This window comes from Dermacentor variabilis, chromosome 3 (genome assembly GCF_050947875.1).
Source record: "Dermacentor variabilis isolate Ectoservices chromosome 3, ASM5094787v1, whole genome shotgun sequence".
Lineage (NCBI taxonomy): Eukaryota > Metazoa > Arthropoda > Arachnida > Ixodida > Ixodidae > Dermacentor > Dermacentor variabilis.
Window position 1 is genome coordinate 102,577,789 of NC_134570.1, and position 27,990 is coordinate 102,605,778.

The 27,990-nt window shown below is 46.0% G+C and overlaps 1 protein-coding gene across 1 annotated transcript; it reads left to right on the forward strand.

Annotated features, from left to right (window-relative positions):
• On the forward strand, positions 1–27,990 carry LOC142574651 (uncharacterized). The gene is made up of 7 exons (XM_075683688.1): positions 1–22; positions 492–1,425; positions 6,765–7,073; positions 7,842–7,986; positions 26,081–26,153; positions 26,722–27,775; positions 27,872–27,990. Coding segments are annotated over exons 1-7 (2,520 nt in total). The 5' UTR covers positions 1–19; the 3' UTR covers positions 27,874–27,990.

A 27,990-nucleotide genomic window follows, 5' to 3' on the forward strand; every position in this document is an offset into this window, starting at 1 on the left:
TCGAACTAGGACCACCAACATGGTAAGTCACCAATGAACTTTTCGCTACTATGTGCAAACCTTACCGGCTGATCAGGCATTCCCCGTACCATAATTGAATTAACATCCATGAACGAGCTTCGCATAAAATTACGAAAGCTTATTGTTGCAAGAAACAGCTGATAAGAGACCTCCTTTGTGCTAGCCTTGCATTCATTTGCATTCAGCGCGTAATTCAAAAGCTGGATATTTAAAAATTAAGCGGAAACGTCCCCTCAAGCAAAAGCTGTTGCAGTGTTCACTTCCACTCTAGACACTCACTACTGTCTTCTAGCTGTATTGTGTGCAAGGAGTTTTTTTAATGAAGACCAAAAAGGCGCACAGAAAATCGGAAACAGGTCACTGCTAAACAATTCTACGTTAGGCCTTAGAAAAGAAAAGCCTTATACGCACTGCTGGGGCTAGTTAGCGCTACTCCTTTTTTGCGATGTCGGAACTATTTTATCTTGCAGTTGCGTGCCTGCATTGTCCTCGCCCTGGCCGCCAGCGCCTTCGCTGGTCACCTTGGTCACGTTGCTGGTGGCTACACCCTTGCCAGCAACCTCGGCTACGGCCTTGGCTACGGTAGCCTCGGCTATTCCGGTCTCGGATACGGTGGCCTTGGTCTCTCCCACTACGGCCTGTCCCACGGAGTTGGCTACTCCGGCCTTACCGGCTACGGTGCCGGCTACGGATATGGATATGCTCCCGCCGCCAGCTACGCCGTCGCTGCTCCAGCTGTTACCCGCACCGTCTCCACCTACCACGCTGCTCCAGCTGTGACCGCTGTCCACGCCGCTCCGGCCGTGACCGCTGTCCACGCCGCCCCAGCTGTCACCTACGCTGCGGCCCCAGCTGTCACCAGGGTGGTTCAGTCCGCTCCAGTTGTCCAGACCTACGCTGCCGCCCCAGCTGTGACCAGAGTGGTCCAGTCCGCTCCAGCTGTCACCTACGCTGCCGCTCCCGCAGTCACCAAGGTTGTCCAGTCCGCTCCTCTTGTCCAGACCTACGCTGCTGCCCCAGCCGTGACCAAGGTTGTCCAGTCCGCTCCTCTTGTCCAGACCTACGCTGCTGCCCCAGCTGTGACCGCTGTCCACGCCGCCCCAGCTGTTGCCACTGTCGCACATGCTGCCCCAGCCGTCGCTACCTACGGAGTTGCCCATGTTGCCCACGCTGCCCCAGCCGTCGCCACCTTCGGCGTTTCCCACGTTGCCCACGCTGCCCCAGCCGTTGCTACCTACGGTGTTGCTCACGCTGCCCCAGCCTACTATGGCTACGGTGTTGGCTCCCTCGGCTACGGCGTCGGCAGCTACGGTTACGGCCACGGTCTCCTCGGCTACGGTCTGAACTATGGCTATGGCCTTGGCTCTCCTCTCAGCTACTCTACCCTCCTCCGCAAGAAGAAGTGTAAGTTCTCCTTTGTTTTCAATTCCTTTCAATTTTAATCCCACTCTTGGCCTCTCATTTCTCACTAACGTTCACGTTTTGTTGTTCTTGCAGAAATTCTCTTCTTCTAGGACATCGAACTGAATCCAATGCGCCGAGCAACTTGAAAACCATTTTCAAGGCTTCAGTCAAATGTATTGATTGTACTGACTACAGAATAAACTTCTTGTCCCCACTCAATTACGCCATTTATAGCCCTTCATTGGAACAGCTCCTTGAACGACGAATGGCAGGCAGTTATTTATTTGTTGGCGCCCATTAACAACGGGTCGCTCCGATAAAACGTATTACTTGGCCGTCGACCGGACAGAGCAATGAGGCCATCCATCAATGTTGTCTTAGAATATTAAATTACAGGCCCTTCGAATTCGAATGACAGGCCCTTCGAATTCGAACATGCATATAACCGCATCTTTCTGCGTGTCCTAATCATTACACGTCTGTCCATAATTTTCACCACTTTTGAACTTAGCAAGGTAGCACGCTGGAGGACTTTGCGATTCCTCGATATGTTCTCTTTTCTCTTTTTCTCGATCAAGGTTTGCTTCTCATGAATTTCAGCATTGGTGTTGGATCTACGCCTTGCATTTGTGACTACATGCGGCCTGAAGAAAAATAAGCAGGCATATTTTTTCAGCGCGTTTAAGCCGCAGCTTATGCGGTTTGCCTGTAATTAGTTTTTCATTACGCGAATTAATCTGAACTGGTCTGAAGGTGGTTTGAACCGTTATTTTTTTCGCTCCGGAATGAAACCGGGACTGCACCATTCTCAGTGAATCAAAACACAAACTGGAACTACAGCCTTTTCTGTTTGAAAGACTGTTCATGATGTCCTGAAGTGTGCATGCACTGCACTTGCTATGAACAAATGCCTCTTTCGTATCTTTCTGTAGACTGTAAGTCAATTGTGCTGGTAACGCTGCCCCAATCAGCAAAAATGGCAACGACATCTGGCTTGCCGGCGGCTCTTTCGATTGGTGCTGAGTATTAAAGTTTCTGGTTTGTGGCACTCGCTCGTGATATAGATACTCTGGTGCAGTTTGAATTTATACTGTATTTGGCCTTCATATAAGCCATTCCGCACTGCGACTCATGTTGCAAGCATCCCACAATTTATAGGGAATGACGTCTGCCGTACCTTAATACGGATATTGCGCACTCACCAAACGAAGCTAAAGGCTGTTAAATTACCTGGACTGTTTGTCTGGGGATAAAAACAACTGAGTCTACCGTTTGGGAGTGCGGGTGCACCTTTCTCTTTATTGTTAGCTGATCCGTGTAATAGAGTAGTCTGCCTCCGTTGACTGGCACTTGACTGAGTTGGCTATCTTGTGCGCATGTCTTCCGTGTTAAATCCGCCGCACGTGTGCCGATAAGCGATACATCGTGCCTACATAAATCCTTGTTTTTGTGCAATAAAGGAATCTTGCAAAAGCTGCTGCTGCGTCCACATCGGTTATTACACTGGCGACGAGGCACGGTTGTGCCCATGCGGGGAGGGCGTTTTCAGCAAGATGGCCTTCGGCGTCCGTATCGGCAAATTTCACTTAAATGGTAACTCTTCATGGCAGGATTACGTCGAGCGTATAGAGCTATGCTGCACTGCAAAAAAGCTCAAGGAAGACTCCGACAAGAGGGCAGTATTGCTGAGCTGCTGTGGGGAGGATACGTACTCCCTGATAGCTACCCTCGTCAAGCCTCTCCGACCACCGTAGGCTGTGGTCCATCGTAAAAGCCGTGAAGAACCACATCAGCCCGAAGTCATCCGAGCTATATTCAAGGTACGTGTTCTCGAAGCGAGATCAGCACGACGCCGAATCTGTCGCAGACTACGTTACAGCTTTACGTAAGCTAGCCGAGAACTGCGGGTTCAACGACAGCCAGCTTCCTCTTGACGTAATGCTAAGGGATCGGTTAGTTTTTGCAATCTCTGACAGCATTGTACAGCAACGTTTTTTTGGCCGAGAAAGACCTAACTTTTAAGACTGCCTACGATCTAGCAGTGACGGAAGAGGCTGCTGCAAAACGTCAAAGGGTTATGGGCGGCCTACGTCAGGACGTCCCTGATTTGACAGCTAAAGTGGACAGGCAACCCATGAAGCAGCATAAGAATGGGCAAGATGTAAAAACTTCAAGCGAGCAGTTGAAACGGCAGTGTTTCCGGTGTTTGGGCAACCACGCTGCATACCATTGCAGGTTTAAAACCGCAGTATGCTTCAACTGTTCCGTGAAAGGGCACTTCGCCAAAGTATGTCGCAAGAAACAAAGAGGTCAGGTTAACCACCAGTTAGAAAATATGTCAAACTCGGAGCAAACTGAGTATGATGGCATGCTAAATATTAGTCAAGTGACTAGCGGTTGTCGCAAGTTTAGGTGGCCGTAAGTATAGGCGAATATAGTAAGTATAGTAAGTATAGTAAGAACTCGAATTAGCCTAGACCTGAGGAGGGAACTGAAGAAACTGATACATAAGAAGCCGATTAATGAGTTAGCGGTAAGAGGGAAAATAGAGGAATTCCAGATCAAGCTACAGAACAGGTATTCGGCTTTAACTCCGGAAGAGGACCTTAGTGTTGAAGCATTGAACGACAATCTTGTGGGCATCATTAAGGAGTGTGCAATGGAAGCCGGTGGTAACTCCGTTAGGCAGGATACCAGCAAACTATCGCAGGAGACGAAAGATCTGATCAAGAAACGCCAATGTATGAATGCATCTAACGCTACAGCTAGAATAGAACTGGCAGAACTTTCGAAGTTAATCAACAAGCGTAAGACAGCTGACATAAGGAAGTATAATATGGATAGAATTGAACATGCTCTCAGGAACGGAGGAAGCCTAAAAACAGTGAAGAAACTAGGAATTGGCAAGAATCAGGTGTATGCGTTAAGAGACAAAGCCGGCAATATCATTACTAATATGGATGAGATAGTTCAAGTGGCTGAGGATTTCTATAGAGATTTATACAGTACCAGTGGCACCCTCGACGATAATGGAAGAGAAATTAGTCCAGAGGAATTCGAAATCCCAAAGGTAACGCCGGAAGAAGTAAAGAAAGCCTTGGGAGATATGCAAAGGGGGAAGGCAGCTGGGGAGGATCAGGTAACAACAGATATGTTGAAAGATGGTGGACAGATTGTTCTAGAGAAACTGGCCACCCTGTATACGCAATGCCTCATGACCTCGAGCGTACCAGAATCTTGGAAGAACGCTAACATAATCCTAATCCATAAGAAAGGGGACGCCGAAGACTTGAAAAATTATAGACCGATCAGCTTACTGTCCGTTGCCTACAAACTATTTACTAAGGTAATCGCAAATAGAATCAGGAACACGTTAGACTTCTGTCAAGCAAAGGACCAGGCAGGATTCCGTAAAGGCTACTCAACAATAGATCATATTCACACTATCAATCAGGTGATAGAGAAATGTGCGGAATATAACCAACCCTTATATATAGCTTTCATTGATTACGAGAAAGCGTTTGATTCTGTCGAAACCTCAGCAGTCATAGAGGCATTACTGAAATATATATATAGCGGCTCCACAGCCACCGTAGTCCTCCATAAAGCAAGCAACAAAATCCCAATAAAGAAAGGCGTCATGCAGGGAGATACGATATGTCCAATGCTATTCACAGCGTGTTTACAGGAGGTATTCAGAGACCTGGATTGGGAAGAATTGGGCTTAAGAGTTAATGGAGAATACCTTAGTAACTTGAGATTCGCTGATGATATTTGCTTGCTTAGTAAGTCAAGGGACCAATTGCAATGCATGCTCACTGACCTAGAGAGGCAAAGCAGAAGAGTGGGTCTAAAAATTAATCTGCAGAAAACTAAAGTATTGCTTAACCGTCTCGGAAGAGAACAGCAATTTACAATAGGCAGCGAGGCACTGGAAGTCGTAAGGGAATACATCTACTTAGGGCAGGTAGTGACGGCGGATCCGGATCATGAGACGGAAATAATCAGAAGAATAAGAATGGGCTAGGGTGCGTTTGGCAGGCATTCTCAGATCATGAACAGCAGGTTGTCATTATCCCTCAAGAGAAAAGTATATAATAGCTGTGTCTTACCAGTACTCACCTACGAGGCAGAAACCTGGAAGCTTACGAAAAGGGTTCTGCTCAAATTGAGGACGACGCAACGAGCTATGGAAAGAACATTGATAGGTGTAACGTTAAGGGATAAGAAAAGAGCAGATTGGGTGAGGGAACAAACGCGAGTTAATGACATCTTGGTTGAAATCAAGAAAAAGAAATGGGCATGGGCAGGACATGTAATGAGGAGGGAAGATAACCGATGATCATTAAGGGTTACGGACTGGATGCTAAGGGAAGGCAAGCGTAGCAGGGGGCGGCAGAGAGTTAGGTGGGCGGATGAGATAAAGAAGTTTGCAGGCATGGCATGGCCACATTTAGTGCATGACCGGGGTTGTTGGAGAAGTATGGGAGAGGCCTTTGCCCTGCAGTGGGCGTAACCAGGCTGATGATGATGATGATGATGAAGTATAGGCGGTGAAATAGTGCCCATGGAAGTCGACTCAGGAGCAGCTAGGTTGATTATCAATGAAAACACGTTCAGCAAACTAAATGTGGCCAGGCGCATAAAGCTTGAAGAATCGGACACCAAGCTCGTAACTCGGACTAAGGAAGGATTGGACTTTGTCGGAAAAGCCACACTTCCGGTCAAATTCAAGGAACAAGACTTCGAGCTGCCGATACTCGTTGTACGAAACGAAGGTAGCACGCTTTTGGGTCGTGATTGGTTCAAGGTATTGAACATTAATTTCACTGGGCTTCACAGCATCGAACAAAACGCAGAAGCCCTTATCAAAAAGTTTCCAGATGTTTATCACGAAACATTTCCAGGCGCTGCTCTGCCACCCCTACACATCGAGCTGAAGGAAGATGCCCGGCCCAAGTTTCTGAAATGCCGCAGCATTCCGTTCGCACTGAAGGATAACGTCAACACAGAACTGGAAAAACTGGAACGTCAAGTTGTTCTGCAACCGACGCAGTACTCCGAATGGGCCACCCCTGTGGTTATCGTCCGTAAGAAGGATGGGTCATTAAGAATATGCGGCTACTGTCGAAGTACAGTAAACCAAGCGGTAAGGAACAACGTCTATCCTTTACCTACTAGCAAGGAACTTTTCGCAAAGCTAGAGAAAGGCCGTATTTTTTCTAAAATTGACTTGACGTGAGCGTACCAGCAACTTGCAGTTGATGACGCTACAGCAGAAGTGCTCACAATAAAGGGTCTGTACAAAGTGCGACGTTTGTCGTTTGGTGTCTGTGCAGCACCCGGATTATTTCAAAGAGCAATTGATACAGTGCTTGCAGGTCTATGCCAGGTGGCGGCATACCTCGACGACATCCTTGTGGCCAGCGAAACAACAGAGGAACACCACGAAATCCTCATGGAGGTTCTCAAGCGACTGTCAAAAGCGGGACTGCGTATACAAGGCGCCAAGTGTCAGTTCTTCAAAGAGAGCCTGGAGTATTTGGGACACCGGATAGACGCCACCGGCATCTACCCGTCAAAGGCTAAAGTCGAGGCGATTCACAAAGCACCTGTACCAAAGAACAAGGAGCTCCAAGCTTTTTTAGGTATGGTGAATTTCTACAATCGTTTCCTAAAAGGTCTGTCCGAAGTTGCAGAAGTGCTCTACCGCCTACTGGACAGCGGCAGTACGTGGAACTTGGGTGACGAGCAGCAACTAGTTTTCGAAAGACTAAAGACGTTGCTGACGTCCGAGTCACTTTTAGTGCATTTCAACCCTGATGCACCCTTAATTCTGTCTTGTGACGCATCACCCGTGGTTGTGGGAGCTGTATTAGCTCCCCGCGGCCATGAAAGCTCTGGCAAGGTCATATGTGTGGTGGCCGAAGATCGATGCCCAGATTGAAGATTTCGTGAGTCATTGCAAACTCTGTCAAGATAACAGGCAAAGCGAACCTAAAACGCCTGTGAACTTTTGGACGAAACCCGAAAGCGCGTGGAGCAGAATTCACATAGATTTTGCAGGGCCGGTTAAGGGCGTTTTCTTTCTTGTTGTCGTGGACGCGCTATCAAACTGGGCCGAGATCGAGATAATGCCATCGCTTCATTCCTCAGCTGTGATCGAAAAACTGCGAAGAATATTTCCTTCATACGGATTGCCGGAGTTGGTTGTATCTGATAACGGCACAGCCTTCTCGAGCAGCGAAATGCTATCTTTCTTGAACAAAAATGGTGTGCGCTACATGTATACAGCTCCATACCATCCCGCAAGCAACGGAAGGGCTGAACGCATGGTTCGCGAGCTAAAGTGTGCGCTTCGAAAGCAGAGCCAGGACACAATGGCATGTAATGTTTCTCGTTTTTTATTCAAGCAGCACTCCACGCCCCACTCGGAAACCGGGAAGACGCCAGCAGAACTCATGCTGGGCAGGAGCTTCCGCTCTGTCTTGTCGAGACTGCACCTTGGCGCAAAAGACCTTGGATGTACGAAGCCGCCATCCTCGAGGGAGTTTCTGCAAGGTGACCCCGTGTATGTGCGGAACTTCTCTCGTGGTCCGAAGTGGCTGGCCGCACGGATACTTCGTCGCTTGGGCCACGTCATGTACAAAGTACAGACTTCCGATGGTTCAGTGCACCGACGTCATCGCAACCACGTGCGGAGAGCATGGGATGCTATACCGATAGTCTCTCACGCTAACCCCAGCTTCAAGCTTCCAGCGACGCAAACTGCAGTGCAGAGATCGCCTAGTCCAGAACTTCCGCAAGCATGCCGTAGGTCTACTCGTGTACGTCGCCCAGTGCTTCGTTATGGCATTCACTACTAGGTAGGAAGGGATGTGATAACAGAGCGACGTGACTGAGTTGGCTATCTTGTGCGCATGTCTACCGTGTTAAACCCGTCGCACGTGTGCCGGTAAGCGATACATCGTGCCTACATAAATCCTTGTTTTTTGTGCAATAAAGCAATCTTGCAAAAGCTGCTGCTGCGTCCACATCGGTTATTACACTTGTGGAATTTAGCGAGGGTTCCCTTCAAGCAGTGTCACTAGTGTTAGTGTAAATTCATGACCTGGAAACGAATCGAATGAGTTGTAATGTAATTTGGCCGTGTGCACAGAGTCGCAAAGCAAACTCGTGGTGCAGTGGCCAAGTCAAATGCTCCAAATCTGGAAGGAGCGCTGTTTCCTGTTGCTTCTAAATTTCTTCTGATCAAATAAACTAACGAACTACGTGCGCTGTATGAGAAAACAGCACCTTCTGCCTACACCGAAAAACTAAAGTGTGCTATCAAGACGGCATGCCTACTCGTGGCAAACCATGTGTCGTGACCAACTTCTGGCCTTCCGAGACAGCTACTGTTCCTGCTACTGGTGCCTGCGGGCAAAAGTACTTTAGCCAGGATATTCCTGCTGCCTAAGCAATTGTTAACACGACTGCTGGGGCAGAAAATTAATCTATCAAAACCAAAATGAAGCTTGCGTGCATTACTAATTTAATAAAGGGCCTGCCGAAACAAAGTACACTCCACCATTTGAAATGTGAGCAACATGTTTGATATGTATGAAACAAAACAAATGGCCTACTCACGGTGAATAAAGATGCGTTCGAAAAGTAACGTCGTTCGGTTGGGTCTCGCGCGATTTCCCTGGCTTCGCCTAGGTCGCGACATCGGCGTGGACTGGACAGTCGCGTGAGGCGAATCAAAACGTCGCCGTTTCGAACGCGCACAAATAGCAGCCGTGCATAATATCAGTCACATTTTCTCAATCCCTAGGATTCTTATCCATGTCGGTCTCCGATGTGCATCATCTGCTTCTTTAAAAAAACGATGAAATCGCACATTGCTGCTTTTCCAACGCGATGACGTGCATATGTATAAAGAACAAGTGTTTCGACATTCGTCTTTTTTTCTTTTCATGCGTGGCAGCATCATGACGAACTGAGAACTGCGATGTATTCTGCGCGAGCTGCACTGCGAAGCGTTCTTTCACGTGAAGCCTAACGCTGGATTTATAAGCGCCGCCGCAAGATATATCTAGTGATCATTTACAGTCGCGAATACCCATACCCGATGAATAAATACACTGTATGTGGAAGAACGTACTGTTTCTAACATTGCCTTTCTTCATAGGAGCAGGAAATTTTGTCCCATGCAGACAGTGAGAAATAAGAATGTGTGCCCATTGCAATTCAGCAAGAAGCCACACTTATGAAATGGCGTCGTACTCCGGTGCGCGCGAACGAGCCGATCTTACTTCAAGGTGTGAAGTGTCGTGCCCAGACTACGCATTCCAAGTTTTCTGCATCGTACCTAATATACCTAAGCAAATCTATCAACTGGAGGCGCTTGTCCAACATGTCTACATGATCTTTCCAGCCGAGAGTTATTCTTAATCGCTTGTGGAATAAACATGCGTTCTCCCGCACCTGCGAGCAGGACACGAGCATGTAGGGAAACGCAGGGCGACTTGCCGATTCCTGGCATGTTTTGCTCGAAACGAAATCACTTTGAGGAAAAATGAAATAATATTGGAAATTATGAACTGATCATTAACATGCAACCGCTTTATCAACATAAATTGAGCAACATGGCACTGAGCAATGAAGTGGGCATTTAGCTGTTACCCGGTAAATGCTCTCAGACTGATCAGTAAGGCTGTTGTCAATCCTAGCTTTATGGAGAGGGATAGGCGTATCTCAGAAGAGGTTGCCTGGCTGATCACAGAGAAGTCGCAACGTAACTCGTAAGTCACGGACATGATTAAGCACATCATAGGCAACTAGCTTGCATTGCCAACGGCTTCTATGGAAGAAGGTTTCCTTGGGATGCAAAAAGCAGTGTGTTGGAGTAAGGTTCAAGGGGTATGCGGAAAGAAATTTTGCTCACGCTTATATGTGTATGTCTAGCATTTGCGGTGCGTGCGCCTTGTCTTTGCGCACCTGTTTACATTTCGCTGGCCACAAAAATCAAGAATTTGGCGACCAACAAGCCATACTACCATCATCACTAAGGCAAACGCCGTCACGGGAATTTCCTTTCATTTCCTAACCTATAAAGTTGAAGCAGTTCACCAATGTCAGCACTTAGGCATTCCGCTAACTCTTGATTCTTCTCTGTGCGATCATTTCCGGCCCACCAAAACGTTACGCCCAGACAAGCTTTATTTCGACTCATTGTGCATGATAACCAAAGATGGTACTGAGATTTTGAATGTACCCCTTTTCATTCAGCTCAAGGGTGGATCAGCATTCCCACTCTCCCTTCCTTGCTTTCCGATTGAGTTACGCTGTGCCCTTCACAAAAATAACTACCAATCCCTGGCGGCACTTCTGAGTCTCTTAGGTGCGTTTCTGTTACCACAAACACCCTTATTCGTTCTCTATTTAACTGCTCCTCAAGCTATAACCGATTTTCCGTTCTTTTACTGCCTTACATTTTTATGTAGCTTATGGCATGGCGAGCACTCTTTCTTGCTTTTCTCCTTTTTATTCTGTAATTGATGGCGATGCTATTCTGAGGCTCCCCTAAGGACCGTCTATATTAATAGCTACTCTGGCCTCCTGAGCACCCCCCCCCCCCACCAGGAAAGAAAAGCAACTGCGCGGCCAGCAAGTCACCAGCCCACTTCGGGTCCAGGCATGTGATTGAAGTGGATCCCGTCTCGTTGAAAACCACCACGCCTTCTCACGTACCTGTTTACTTCTACATCCTCGAAATCTTTCTCTCAGATCAATCTCCACAACAGAAGTAAGCTTAAAGTACACCTAAATAACATGTTTTTGTCGCCGCCACGGAGCCCTGGAAGAAAACTTCCGTCCGCCACAAATATCGCCACAGGTGTCTCAATATAAGTTCGACAAATATAAGTCCTGATGATGATGATGATAATGATGATGATGATATAATGACATTCTCATTGAAACGGCGCTGAGAAAAATAGCCACCTAGCCTGCTTGATTTATTCAGGTATGACATACATGTTTTCTACCTAGCATTTTTGTATACATCTACATAACCTTGTTTTTTGCCCTTCAAAATCTACCATGTACCGCTAGCCATAACTTTCTATAGCGCGTTTTCTACAGAACATCGTTTTTCACTAATTATAGACGCCAACTTAAAGAAAGAAAACGTCCTTAGGAAATATATTGTGCGACGCCGGACATCTCACACAACCCATACCACTATTCATGACCTAAAACGTGTTCCGAATTGCGTGCTAAGACTGAAGTAGAAACGTTGAAATTTTGTAGTAAAAAGCAATTTGCGATGAAATTTCTGATCGGTCTGTCTATTCCCGTGGATATATCGACTTCAATGATTTTACCTTTAGTTGGTTGCAGCAACGGCTCTTGCAATGAAAAAAGAGTGCTTCCATAGTCACAGTTTTATTGCGGAATACAGCATGATCAAAGCGAGAGCTGAGCATTCTGATCAGTCATGCTTCAATGTCGCTGATAACGAGATTGCGAGTTGGCTGGTTTGAGCTGGAGACCCTTCTCCTATTTGCCCGAGCGTTGAGAGCTCGCACGATATGGGCTGGCACTTTCGCTCCTCAGAATCCTCTGTTCTCTAGGCCATAGTAGCACAAATGAGGATGCGCTTTGCCTCATTTGCCGCAAGAGCCGAGCTGCATTACGCGATAGATGATACAAACTCTGGAATGGGAGTTGTAGTTGTAGTGCCCAATGTAAAGCTTACAAAAATCTATCGACTTTCCACGAGCTTCATGACGTATATAGCCAAAGTCCATATACACTGTTTTATAAAATATAAAGACGCCAAAAAAACGGACACACACAAGGGATGAGAACGGGACAGGGCGCCACTAGCGGCTGCTTTATTTGAGAACGTAGGCACTTATACACCGTCGGTATAAAGCAGGTGCAGTTGCGAGTGGCGCTCTGTCCCATTCTCTTGTCTTGTGTGTGCCCGTTTATTTGGAGTCTTTATATTTCATAATAAACAGCTACCAACTAGGCCAACAGGAAGTACCTTTAAACACAGTTTTATTGCGATGGCAAGTTTATGGACTTAACAAGCGACATTTTGCTGTCGTCGTCGGTGTCGTAGTGTGGTTCCCTACATATTAAGGTGTATGTATGCTACATGCCATGCCAAGTTATACGACATGCGGTATATGTCCGTTATATTGACCAACCATTCTATCACTAAAGTGCTAATACCATGTCTAGCAGTGTTGACAAGATTATTCCTCAGAATTTTGTGAATGGCACCCGACAAACAAATGTCATGAAACGAAACACCGACAGTGCATGCCTCCTATTTAAATCTTCTCACACTGAAACAGCAAAAGTGCGAATCAGTAACACAGCTGAAAACTAAAAAGGATGTAACTTCGTTGGTGCAGCTGTGCACAACCTACAGGATCGGCCATGGAAACAGGTTCGGAGCATTCCCGATTAGGAAAAGTGGTAGTATTGTCGTTAAGAAAGGCGTTGGCTGTAATTAATAGACATAAATGAAATTATTTGATGGCAGGATTCAAACAGAAGAGCCCTAACTAACTGCACGTTTTTACTTAGCTAAAGTGTTTTTTTCACTTCATACTGACACTACTGCTAGGAACCTCAGACTTCAGGTAATATTCTAACATGTTCCTATTGCATTTATTACTTCGCCTTTACGGAGAAACTGTGATATCTACTTAAGTAGCTGGTTGTGAAAGGGTAGTAGTCTTTTGTTGTCTTTTAAAGGCACTATTCTAAGCGATTAAAGAATGCTATTATCAGTTTAAGGAGTTCCTAAATCATGGGCCCGCCGAACTGATTCATGGTAAGAAGGGACAATAATGGTTTTAGGTTTTCGATCTACGATATATCCTCAAGTTGTTCTAGGCATGGTAATATAACTTTAACTTCACTATAAAATAGCACTTCAAATGTAAAGTGGGGATTAGGTATTTGAGTAATTAGCTTTGTTACTTCTCTTCGATATTACAATTCATGCAAATGCCAAACTAGAGCAGCTGTAGAAATAGATTTCGTATCTTAAAAGAAATGTTCAGCGCATGTTAACGAACAGGTTAACCGGATACATTACCGACAGCCTGCTGACGCTGATGTTCATCAAGATAAAGCGACATCAAAAAGTAAATTTAGAATTGGTGTTTTATATTTCCCTCGTATTGGGATCTACAGTCAAAAATTTCATGCACATCTGCGCACGCATCCCCTGTTCTATATGCATAATCGTCTCCTTTTTTCTTCTGCTCTATCGTTCCCACCCTAAAAGCGCTGGACGTTCTGGTAGGTCGCCTCATAACACAGCTTTGTCCAAATTAGCCTTTGTTTTTGAAGGTATCAATGACATCTTACATTTCTGAAAATTGAGCATCGCCGACATCGAGGGTTCTTATCAATAGTTTCCTTTTAGCTCCCTAAAAACTGTTCAGAAAACAAAATAAACAAAAATGTGTCATAAATAATAATTCATCCTGATACTTAGCGCCTTATCCTTTGCAACATATGTCAATATACCGAGCATACTCTGCATAATATGACTTCATTAAAAGCGGGCTTGATCGTCACCTCTCGCAAACGTTAATGCAACGTCAACATGAAATATTCATCACCACCACTTGCCTTTTTCTTAATGCAACAAAATATTTAAATTTTAGTGTGCTAGTGCTACGGCTTGCAATCCAGCGCAACGCTGTTGGATGTCCGTCCGCTGCGTGATCAGGAAATGAAGAGTAAAACCCCTTAAACTTCGTAAGGTAGCGACACTCTCCTCCTCCGCCTGCACTTCTCGTTTTTCCTCTCCTTCAAGCTCCCTCCCCGACCGTGGCGCCGCCTATACGGCTCGAGCGTAGCACACGAGCTTTCGCAGAGGGAATTCACGCATAGCAAGGCGGCGGGATTTGGGCATTCGCGTTGGCTTTCTAGCTCCGAGTAACTTCGTGCACAGCATAGAATTTATATACGGATGGTTATACAAATTCAGTGACGGCAGCTTCTTTTGCTGTTTTGATAACTACTTTTTGCTTTTTTTTAAGTATCTGAACGAGCGCTAACGCTGTGCCATGCCGACTCCGAATGTATCGCGTGCTCTACAGTTAGGTACGCAACATTTGTCAAGTGCCTGTCGCAAGATCTTGTTACGAATGGTTGTGAATGAAAGACGAACGATCGTATGCCAACATGCTGACCTACAGCAAGCCCTCAGTAGCATGAATAATCCGCGCCGTCCTTACCATGTGAATTCGCGGCGCGTATCACCAATGACACACAAAGGCTAATAGAGGGGACGAACGAACGCTGCTCTGAAGGTTCGAAAGCATGTTACAAGCTACGGTGCCGCCAATGTGCAGAGGTGAGTGCTGGTGCTATTATGTTTCTCGTGCCTCGAGGTCATCAGAAATACGCACAGCGGATTACTGAGTCGGTATTCTGCGTATATAAAAGACGAAATCAGGTTTTTTTTTTTGCATTCGTTCTTGAAACGGGAGCGCGGTAACAGTGCTTCATTCAGGCTCAAACAAGTGGATCATTTTTTTCAGGTTAATGACTCATCACGAATAACATTTCATTGCGCGTTAGCTCGTCCGTTCACGAAGTAACGTACTTGTTGCAAACAGAGTTTCACTAAGGTGCATGTATTGAGGATGGTTGCGCTCGCTCCGAAATAACATTTGCGAGATTTGACTTCAGTGGAGTGATGACGGCGAAAAAAATTGCCGCTTTATGACGCAGCCGAAATTGCGCTAAGTGAAATGACGCAGTCATTCATATTGAGACACTATTTGTTGCCTCAGAGACAGTCTCAGAGACAGTCTCAGTCTCAGAGACATAGTGGTCGAACGAGCTAATAGCTGAACGAACGTGGTAAGCGAACGACTAAACGAACGAGCGAACGACGACTAAAGCAGCCATTTAACGACGGGGTGACCGCACGTTTTCTTTGCGAGTGGTCCACCGCCACAACTTAACCTACACGCACTTTAAAGCTGACACGAATTAACACGTACGTCTCAAAGACTTATGATGCTGTCTTTCGGTGACGATCGCTGTTTCGGGAGCGCACGCACACTTTTCTTTTGGATCGCAAATCCACTGGGCGACCGGCAATGACAAAGACGAACAAAAGAGGCAAACAAAGCGATTCGCTCTAAAGAAGGCTAGTTAGTAACCACAAAATACTGAGACTTGCTTTCCTAAGATGAGTGTTCACGCTCGAGCCTCAACTTTTGTCAAAAGGAATGCGGTGAATCCTAAAGGTTTCGTAATTAGGTTCTCGCACGCAGCCTCGCGTGCCCATGAATTCAAGCCTGTTGGCGTAGAATACGATTAAGCGCGCCAAATACGACCACGTACTGCCAATATAGTTAAAGCACACGACGCGTAGGAACCGTGTTAAAGCGTGCAGACAAATGGCAACATCCTCAGTGAACTGCGCAATATCCAGTACGTTATGGTCCGCAACAAATTACGCAAGACTGACACATAGTGTACTATAACAGACTCGCAACTACCTCGTGTAGTCGTGTGGAAAATGTTGGTCTGATTTTCTCCCACCTAATTCGATGAATCCATGTTTTCTCAACCCGTAGCGCTTACCGGGCGGCATCGAAAAGAGCTTATGTTTGCTGAAACTATTTTCGCATACGAAGACGCAGCAGATTATGTTGATAGAAAATGCCGTGAAGCGACTTCGCATTTCCCGCAAAAGTTCAAAGCGTTCGCAAATCTAAACAACACAGAAGAGCAACGGCGCCAACATGTGCTCCTCGCTAAGCCGTAGACTCTTCCCAAGCGAAAATGGTGCTGAAGCGCGACTGTAAACAAACGAAGCCGGCGCGAGGGCCCACGTGATGCCATTAGGTCAATAGCGACGCGGCGTCGGCCTCGGCCAGCGCGCGCGAGGAGGAGGCGGCATTCTTCAATGCGTGGCGCTACTTTACGAAGTTTAAGAGGTTTTATTGAAGAGCCAGCAGCAGTGCCACACCGTGGAGGAAGCAAGCAGTACGCGCATCACGCGTCCGGGGAGAGTAACCACCTATACCACGCCTCGCACGGCGCATCCAATAAGAGCACGCGCGTTATGACATCTGCAGCCAATAGGAACCCGTGCTCGGCGGCAGCTGCGGCCGGTAGGCGGTTTGCCTCGCCTCACAGATAGTTCAGCAGCGCGTGAGACGAAGTCGTGTCACAGTTCTTCGGGATATGCCAATGATGAGGCGGCTGAACCATCTGGGTTGGTCGAGGCGGAGCGCCAGGCTCGACGAAACGCACAACTACAGCTTAAACGGCAACGCGAGCGTACGTCGACTGTTCTTGACATGGTAGCTCAACGAGAAGAAGAAGTTGGAAAGACACAGGTTGAGAAAATGTCGAGAACATGGCGATAAAACTCCTGCGCAGACGGAAAGCCATCTCGACGCTCATGCCAAGGCCACAAGAAACGCGCGGGCTAAAGAAACTGCCCAGCAGCGGCAAGGCCGCGTAGACACCAACGTTCAACTGGCATGGTTACAACGCAGTGGAGATGCTCCAGAGACCTGGCATTTCATAGAGAAACCATCGTGTCTAAAGGCCATCTCCAACTATTTCACAGACCATAAGACATTACTCGTGAAATTAATTCTAAGTAGAAGTGATATTTGATCCGGTGTTGATGTGCGCAGCTAAGCCTCGTGGGACAGTAATAAAAGCAGGTCAACCAATGTGAAAACAGTCTCTAATTCGGAAAAATTACAACACACAATGAACAACAAAGGTAAGTCAGGTGAACTAAGCAAGTTATGCAAACCCGTGGTAAGTCAACACAAACTTAGTATAGGGTTAACAGCGCTTGCGGAAAATGGTTCGTGCTTACATAAAGCTAAATCTTTAGTGAATATAGTTTTTTTTCTTGCGATAAGCAAGTGAGCATCATTGCCTTATCACTTTTGTAACCAACCCTGTTTTTTTTTTTCTTTCGCAGCGTTATTTACCTTCATTAGACTCATAATTTGGGCTGTTAATGAACATCCTAACACGTATTGGGTTCAAAAGAACTTGATTCACAATCGAACAATATATTAAAGCGCATGTGTTTGATAAGCTTAGCAGAACCCATTCTATGATACCAAGGTTTTTGTTCGGCGTCTTTCTCTGTAATAAATAGTTTTTTTTTCAATTATATTGCTATGTTGCCCTTCCATACGGCTCTAACGAAACACGATTTTTAGTTTCAAGGCAGCTTAAAACTAAAGATTGACTCCATGCATTGTGACATTCAGCAATAAGCATTCGTCCTTGACAACACCCTAAAATAACATCTAGAGTGTTTCCTCATCATTCTCATTTCATGGTCTTTAAATCCACGAAGTACAGCGATCATCATGCTCAGTTGTTGCGATATTCCAAAAGGTCACAAGAGCGCTAAAAATTCTTAATGCGCTTTTAGAGGTGCCACATAAGAACCCTTACATAATTCGCATGATGTTTTTAAAGAACTGTAAAGCGCCACATGGTGTATATTCTGTGGGTATAAGTAGAATTTGAAGGGTGGTCGGCAGGCACTTTTAAAGGCGCGAGTTGAAACGGGTTTTGAAAAATTTCTCAGCCAGTGGCGCACAGTAACTATAAATGGTTATGCAAATTGTAGCCCGGAGTCGTGAATGGACTGAGCCCGGCACCAAGTTCACATTTGGCGTAAATGAGGAGGAGCCTGAAAGAATAAATGTAAGTAGACGTTTATTCACTAAATCACTTTATGTCCGTATACTTCAAGAAACACAGGAGTTGCGTTTAAAAGTTGCTATTCGATCATCTGATGAGGCCACTACGCAAATACGTGTGCAGCACCCCGAGTAAGTCAACGTAAAAATAACAAACAACAATACATTACCAACCTAACTATGGTATTAACATAACACTGAAAAAAAAATTTAAGTATTGACAAATGGTGTTGCCCTTAAAAAATTCTAGCCTAACTTGCTTGAGTTGCCGGGAAACGAATGAGGACGAATTGGTAATAATTTTTTTCGAAATTTAACCATATGGGTGGCACGTACCACGTTTACCTTTCCTCATCTCGTAGCCATGTTTCTTTGTTTTCCGAAAAGAAATTGTTGAGGTATTTGATTTCGTATAACTTCAAGTTTAAATCGCGCGCTCATTCGACAGCGGTATGACTGGGGAGTGCTGATGACATTCACATAACGGCACAAATTAACACTTACTTCTCCGCAGCACTAACTCAGCATTTTCTACGTCAAGTATGAGCCGCGCAGGCAAGTAGCGAATAGTGCCCTTACCTTATTTTCTCACTTAAGAAGAGACACGTAGTAGGCTTCCGCAATGTCCTCGGTCAGGTCAGCCAGACACCAATTACGTGTATTTATAAATGGCGCCCAGTATGTCAAGTGTGCCCGCAAAGTTTATTTTATGTCGGAAAATTACAGCGCCGTACAAAAGGTATACACATGTAGTTAGTTACCCTGCGAGAATGACAAATGACACTGGCTTTACATGCGGAAGAAATCGGGTTCAAGCGTGAATCGTTAGCAATATCAATTGGGGGGCAAGGTTTTAAACCGTGCGCTTAAATTAGATGCAATTTAAATACATCCCGCAACTGCTGAGCAAAAAGAGCTTCGCTGGAAATTATGCTGTGATTCTCCAAGGTCGCCAAAGGCTGTGCGTTTTCTAGTTTCTCAAGCTATATCTGCGTAATAATTCAGCCGTATACTTCGAAGAAATCGAGAGCACGACGTTTGTAACTCGCTCTGTAGCGTAGCGCTTCGAAGTTTTCCATCACTGGAGACTGTAGCACTTATTTAGTGTAACCGTTATACAGTTCGCATAAGCCTTTAGTGATTTTAAGGCAAGGAGGTTAACATACCTTCCATCTCCCGTTCCTTAGCTATTGTCTTTCCCAATTAGCTTTATAAACATACTCTACAAAAAAATGCAACAGAAACTGTCTCAAGATAACTGCCGACAGTAATGCAATTAGCAATCAAGCAGTGTAGGTACGTACCTTTATTTGAACTCTTTTATTTGAACTCTTTTAGTGGTCATTCTGAGGCTTTAATTGCTTCTGCGAAATGTGCATACTGTTCCCCTGTATCGCCCCGCGTTGCCATAGAACTCGCTTGCCAAGGTCGGCCAACAGCATGATAACCTCACGACTAGCATATGACGACGAGTCCGCGAGGGCGAAAGAATGACCTCGAAGGAACGAAAAAGTGGTACGACGACGATGGCATGAGAAAATGAAATGACGAGTGAGTGATGACGATAGTGAAAGGATGAAGGCATAACGCCAATTATACGATGGCGATTGTGTGATCGCAATGGTGTGATGACGATCGCATGACGACAACCAGCTGACGATGCTGGAGTGACGAAGGCGCAACTAGGGCCTCAGGGCGATGGTTTAACAGTAAAAACATAGCGACTGTATGACAGTTATGGCATGACGACGGCATGACGTTAGTCGGAAGATGAAACTGTCAAGACGAAGATGCAGGTGACCACGAAGACATCACAATCAATTATGACTAGATGCACCTAACCTAAGGCATCCGAAAATTTCGTTCACTGAGTTTGCGCAAAGTTTGGACGACGACGTCATGATGAAAGTAAGGTGACGAAGCTGGAAGGACGACGAGAGAATGACCATGAAGGTATCACGACAGTGGTATCGCAACTACAGTATGACAGCGAATACATAACGAGTGTATGACAACGATGGCATTAGGATAATTCACATGACGAAAGTCCGGTGACGAAGCTATAATGCCAATGATAAAGTGATCATAACAGCAAAATGACCGCGAGTGAATACAAAGTGGAACAATCTGTGAGACAACGTGGCTCACTGGCTCGGCGTAAGATAGATAGATAGATAGATAGATAGATAGATAGATAGATAGATAGATAGATAGATAGATAGATAGATAGATAGATAGATAGATAGATAGATAGATAGATAGATAGATAGATAGATAGATAGATAGATAGATAGATAGATAGATAGATAGATAGATAGATAGATAGATAGATAGATAGATAGATAGATAGATAGATAGATAGATAGATAGATAGATAGATAGATAGATAGATAGATAGATAGATAGATAGATCTTGTAATTTCTGGAAGCGAATTTATCAGAAATTATAAGGAATTATAAGAAATTTAACAGAAATATATAAACCTTGCACCATTTACGAAACATAACCTAAAGGTTACAACTCTGTATCTCAGTGTAAAATACGATTAAATTCTGTAAACTAGACCTCATATATTCAGCCCGAATCGGATAAAATTGATATATTATACGCCACCTTGAAATACACAATGAAATTTTTAATAGGATATTTCAAAACCATTGCGAGCATTGTAACAATTATATAAGTTTTAAATTCATACATCTAATTTGTCTGCTCCAGATGCTCTGATGTAGTTAATAAAAATTTGATATCTGTTTTCTTAGCTGAGCTACTAATTTCATATGTTGGTGATCCTATTTTTAATACTGATTTCCAGCTATTCTTGTAGAAAACTCAATGTCCTAATTAAAATTATGCTTGATGCACTCACAAGAATTTATCCTTCTTTTCCAACTGCAACAAATTTCATTCAAATTGGTACAGCTGTTTTCTCATAAAAAATTACCGCCTCTTTCAATCCGTGAGCGGGGTCGAACAGCGAAGCTGTGTTCTTTACACCGAGTGTTACACTACGCAAGGCAACCTTCGCAAGCATTCTATATTGTAAATCTTTTCTTTAACCATTTTATCGCCTCATTTTTGCTTTCGCGTGCTTCCGCGTAATGACCATTTTAGTAGCGCTCCTTTTCGTCACTCCGAGTGTTTTTCATTTTTCCTGTGCACGTGAGGCAGACCCTACGACGACGAGCCCGTTCACGAGCCAACTCTCGATGGCGCTCCGTATTCGCAGCTTCTTTCTCAGGAGTACGCACAACTCGTGGTCTTGCCATAGTTGTAGCTGGGATGGAATGTGCGGAACTACTAATCTAAAGATTCTTGTATTGGGTGCAAGGCCCCCCATGGAAGATGCGGGCGCTGCAATCGTTTTGACGATTGGCTGGATTGATTTGACGATTGACGTGGCTACTTGACAGCGATTGAGGGCATGTGGCACTTCTTGCTGGCGCGAGAAGTGTCCGCAGCCACGCGCTCCTAGTACAGCGTTTCAATAGCTGGGCATTGTTCGTTGGCTTGAAACCGCCGGTATAACATTTGTTCGTTTGGCGGCAAGGTAGAATCGATCGTCAATAAATTCGCTGCCGACCTGGTTCGGCCACCGAAAATGCACGAGTGACAAACATATAAGATTCGCGTATAAGATAGCATTCTCACAGGGAGAGGGGGGTCACTCCGACCTCTTTACCCTTATTGAGCTCTTCATTTCCTCTCCCACTAGGTCACGTGGCCCCTTTTTAGCGATGTTCGACAATGACGGCACAGGGTCCGCATAAACAGCCTCGCTGTAAAACGTTTGTGCGTTTTACAGCGAAGCTGTATACCTCTACCGTCCAAGGAAATTCTCGTGTCGTTGTGGTAAGCAAAAAACTCCCCATACGTCGGCCGACACCAAAGATAGTGCGATGCCGGGCCCACTCGCGGAGGAGGTGAAGCAGGCGTTAAGCACTCCATATACGTGGGCCGATCTCGAAGGTGTTGCAATGCGGGGCCGACCCGCGGCAGAGGTGAAGCAGGCGTTAAGCACTCCCCATACGTGTGCCGATCCCGAAGACAGTGCAGTGCCGGGCCGACCCGCGCCGGAGGTGAAGCTGGCGGTAAGCACTCCCAATAGGTGGGCCGATCGCGAAGATAGTGCAATGCCGTGCCGACCCGTGGCGGAGGTGAAGCTGGCTCTAAGCACTCCCCATACGTGGTCCTATCCCGAAGATAGAGCAATGCCGGGCCAACCCACCGCGGAAGTGCAGTTCGCCATTAAGGGGCCAACATACACAGCTCCGCTGGTCATCCTTCTTCATAGAGTGGAAGGGTCCTGAACTTTTTTATCAATGTGAAGCAATATAAGCGCCATGAAGCAGAAAGCCCGGCGGGCGTCCGGCGTTAACATCTGATGGCACCAATACCCACGTGATCAAGTGATGACGTCACGTTCCCGGCGCTGAACCTGCTGAGGCTCGCACTTTGGTATCCCATGGTGAACGGCCACGGCGTCGGACGGGCGCCATGGCTCACACTGAAGAAATTTACTTTGTTCAATTCGAAAACTGAGTTGACTCACGTTAAAAACCAACCTTTGGCCCATACCCAACATTTGGGTTGCCTAGGCTCAAAATTGACTTTGCCCTATACAATCCCATGATTAAGTGAAAGGTATCGCGCGGAAGACTCAGAAGGCTTTCGCATCCAAAGCACGTAAGGGGACTTAAGTGTCGCTGTAATTTTTAGGTGCCCTTCAATAAACACCATCGCAGTAGGGTCCCAACTTAACGGTTCCAGTAGAACCGTGCATCACGCCGGTTGTACAGAAAACCAATGAAACAGAAAGTTGGCGTATACGCAAGCCCGCGGCCACTGTGGTGTCAAAAAAAAAAGCGAGAAGAGCTCCAGGAAAAAGAATAATCATCAGAAGCTTACCGCGAACAGTTATCTCGGCCAGGCATCTCATCCGCATGCCGACACGCTGTCTCGCCAGACGCCTAGCAAAATTGTCCATACATTGCCAGTCGAGCAGGTAACTAGCGATCTTCGAGATAATACTAATACATAACTGCCCTCGTTAAGAGCCAATTTGACGCGACAGTCTGAGGGTGTGCTTCTTCTATATTTTCTTCAGGTGGCGTTACAGCACAAGTAATGGCGGGCATTTCTAACTTATGATTATGATATATTGACCTCCCCTTTGAAACGGGGCGGTGACAAATAGCTAGCTGGCTTGAATAATGCTGTAGATGCTTTATATTCAAGCATTTTTGCGTACATCTCGTAAATTTCTTTTCTCTTCTTGAAAACCTCTATCTACCTTGTACCGTGACGTATGCCTGTAACCGCTCGAGTCGTAGCAATCTCTTCCCTGCTTTTTCCACCAACAATATATGCGTCTCTAGCTTATCTCAACTGCTGACTGGTTGATGGGTCCGTCCCTTCCGCTTTAATAAGCCCAAGCGCTTCTGGAACGTGCACAACCTGGAAGTGGTCACCCGACTTTTGCTGCAGCAGATACATGCCTTATCTTTTTTGCGAATATTTACTCCGGTCCCTTTTTGTCCTTAGCGAACCAGCTCGAGCCTCAAACAGCAAGACACTTTTAGCTCGTACAGGTTTTACCTTCGAATTTCTTTCCTTACCATTCTTGTATATCTCAATGTTTTCCTTTTTTGTGTTTTTGTTTTTTATTGTTCAAAGTCGATACGCAACGTGGGCGCAGAAAAAGGAAACTCCATGTGCAGACGAAGGTTAACGCCCAGCACACACTCCAATCCTTCACCTTATGACTCTAGAATCGTAGACCTGCTGTAGCGGCGTTGTGGGGGTGCGGGATCAACTCCCGGCAGCGGAGGCCGACTTCTATGGGGGGGGGGGGGAAGGGGGGGGGCGAAATGCAATATTACCTGTTTTCTGTGCGTTGGGTGCACCTTAAAGAACCCTAGGTTGTCTAAATTATTGCGAAGTCCCAAACAGTAGCGTGCTTCACGTTCATATCGCGCTATCGGCCCAAAATACCCCCGAATACGGTGAAATTTTATAATCCCAGTTGCACTAAGGAAGCTGCACTGTTCTTCTCTTGTGTCATAAGTCATTATGCAACTTTGAACGCTACTTTACGAGCAAATATGGTGATGATTAAACAAACGATGTTTTCAGTGGATGGCCAAAGAGTGACACGTAATAGATATTTTGAAAAAAAGAGTTTATTTTCCACAGAAAATTTGCTTTGCCTCCTTCTATGAAGTTTTCACATTGAACTGGTCTGGTGACGTCATCAAAAGATTACTTTGCTCGCTTCATCAAGCTTTCAATGGAAGTCCTCTTCAATGCAGTGTATGAACTTCCAGCAAACTACAGGTGTTTCCAGCCTTCCTTGACTTGGATAATTGCATGCATGCTTAAGTCTGACCACTTGTTCGGCAAAAGTTTCGTAAACCAGGAGAATTTCACACGAGGTATTATATTTGACCTCAGAAACATGACTTACTGCCATGTTACTGCGATCTTGTCAAAACCCCTTGCACGAAATATGTTTGCGCAGCAATAAAGGTCAATATAGAAAAAATATTATTGCGCAAGGTGACGATTGCTCGAGCAGATACACAATCAATATGGCTAAATAAACCTCAGACTCACCTGCGTGGAGACTATGTTGGTGCCTTTAGTCACACCTTCCCTGAAAGTAGAACAGTTATTGTAGTAAGTCATAAGTTCCGCATCCTTTCTTATTCTGATTCAAAACATACACTCATACTTTCAGTCACATTCATGTGAAAATGGCATAATACGTTTCTGAATATGACAGACGACTTTTGCACAAATCCACGAGGTGTAGAAAGTTTCAAGAAAGGAAATTATTTGTCATCCACTCGAGTTTAGTAATAAGCTGAAACAGTATAGTTCCATTTGCTAGATGGCTTTTCTTTCCAGCTTCGTGCAACCCTCGTGAACGGCATTCTTCGTTTCACTATAGTCAAATTCTCACTATGTCCACACTGTAGTCAAAGTAGGTCAGTATAAAATTGGCGTCGTTGATGCTACCTTTACTCACAAGTATGTCACAGACGGTACCACGAATGCGCCGCCACGACTTCAAACAAATAAAAACCCCTCAAAGTGACCCACCTGCTATGTCTGCCTTCCTTTGCTTTTCTTGATCCGACTTCTCTATGGCTCTCTCTCTCTCTCTCTCTCTCATGAAAGAGAGCTTAGTGTTGCATTACAGCTTGCTCACTGGCCGCTAGAATTGCAACATGAGAAGAACACACACCAGTCTTCATTCTTTTTTCTCCTTTTTGTCACTGAAGGGCGTGGGCTGTCTAAACCACAGCGCGTGTTGCCGCGATTACCATAAACTTAATACCTCCTGCCGGCCAGATCATTCTTTCGAGAGAAGAGAAAAGGAAGAAAATGTTAATTCACCTGTCCCCTATGTTATGCTGTTGAAATTCCTCCTAGCGACGGTTTAAATACTAATTTTTCATAGTGCCTGGGCCTACAGGGTGGCGATAACAAAACACAAAATGGCCCATGAGTTTGTTCGGTGCTAAAGCAGGCGACATCTGGTTAATACGCTGAGCTCGTGTGCGCATCCCCGCATTTGGTCCTCATTGTGGATGACGGTGTTCCGCTAAGAAACTGGGACTGAATATGTAATTGAGAACTCCTAGGAGAACCAGCTTTACTCCATCACATATCGCACACCGCAGCAGAGAGAGGAAGAAAGGCGGCGTGAGAAAAGATATGGTAATAGGACAAAAACAAATAAAAAAGCTAAAATGAGGAAGTTGAAGGATATGGATGCTGCATAGGATTACGTGATAGCAAAGACAGGTTCATTTTAGCGATGGTAGAGAGAGAGAGAGTTTATGAATCTCAAAAAGGGGCATTGTCTCCCTCACCTCCCCCTAAGTCCGGTTTATAACTTGTTCTTGAAGTCAACTACTAGGTATAAAAGCGGGCTCACCAGCGACTCGAATCAGAAGCTTCTGCTCCTCCGACGGATTAGGAACACCACCATGGTAAGACACGGGTGAACGCTTTATTCTCACGAGGTGATGCTACCAGTACATTTTAGAATGCGCTGCTTTGGGAAGCGACTCTAACTTGGAAAAATTACTAGTATTGCATAAATTCTCTATAATTGCTAGGCTTCTAAATATTAACTGTACTTATTCATGTAATTTATTAATTATTATTAATTGTTATTGATTAGAAGGTAATGATTGATAATTGAATGGTACTTAATATCATCCATAGTTATTAATTAGAAGGTAATACACAGTCATAAAATTATGACAAGAATCCAATGTGTCTGAAACTGAAAATATTGCTCACATAAAGGATGCTGAGGCTATATGCCAAGGAGATGCCGTTTAGCTGCTCAGTAGCTCGCATGTGAGCGACGTGCAAAGAGCAGATTAAATAGCAGTCACTACTATAATGTTGCAATGAATCTACACACAATACCTAAAGTTAGCCGCAAAAATGTATTCATCTGTATCCAAGAATGAAATTAGAGGCATACCAAAATACGCGCACACAACATTAATATCAATACTGTTTCTAGAGGCGTAATTTCTTTTACAGCTGCGTGCCTGCATCGTCCTCGCCTTGGCCACCAGTGCCTTCGCTGGTCACGTTGGCCACGTTGGCGGTGGCTACACCCTCGCCAGCAACCTCGGCTACGGCCTTGGCTACGGAAGCCTCGGCTATTCCGGTCTCGGCTACGGTGGCCTTGGTCTCTCCCATTACGGTCTGTCCCACGGAGTTGGCTACTCTGGCCTGACCGGCTACGGTGCTGGCTTCGGATACGGATACGCCCCCGCCGCCAGCTACGCCGTCGCTGCTCCAGCTGTTACCCGCACCGTCTCCACCTACCACGCTGCTCCAGCTGTGACCGCTGTCCACGCTGCTCCAGCCGTGACCGCTGTCCACGCTGCCCCAGCTGTCACCTACGCTGCTGCCCCAGCTGTCACCAGGGTGGTCCAGGCCGCTCCAGTTGTCCAGACCTACGCTGCTGCCCCAGCTGTTACCAGGGTGGTCCAGTCCGCTCCAGCTGTCACCTACGCCGCTGCTCCAGCTGTGACCAGGGTCGTCCAGTCCGCCCCAGCTGTCACCAGGGTGGTCCAGGCCGCTCCAGTGGTCCAGACCTACGCTGCCGCCCCAGCTGTCACCAGGGTGGTTCAGTCCGCTCCCGTTGTCCAGACTTACGCTGCCGCCCCAGCCGTCACTCGTGTCGCCACCTACGCTGCCCCAGCTGTCACCAAGGTTGTCCAGTCCACTCCAGTGGTCGCCAGCTACGCCGCTGCCCCAGCCGTGACCGCTGTCCACGCTGCCCCAGCTGTTGCCACCGTTGCCCATGCTGCCCCAGCCGTTGCTACCTACGGAGTTGCCCACGTTGCCCACGCTGCCCCAGCCGTCGCAACCTACGGCGTTTCCCACGTTGCCCACGCTGCCCCAGCCGTTGCTACCTACGGTGTTGCTCACGCTGCCCCAGCCTACTACGGCTACGGTGTTGGCTCCCTCGGCTACGGTGCCGGCAGCTACGGTTACGGCCACGGTCTCCTCGGCTACGGCCTGAACTACGGCTACGGCCTTGGCTCTCCTCTCAGCTACTCCACCCTCCTCCGCAAGAAGAAGTGTAAGTTCCGCCATATTGCCTCTAGTAAATGTTTTTGCGGTATCAATCTGTTCACAATGTGTGCAGCGCTAACATGTATTTTTGTTCTCTTTCCAGAAATGTTCTTTATCCTGAAACTCGGTCCGGACACAAACCACACAGCCATGGACATTCAGATTTTCTGGTTTCATTGATGTATAATCATTGTTATGGCAGAATAAACTGTTTGTCTGATA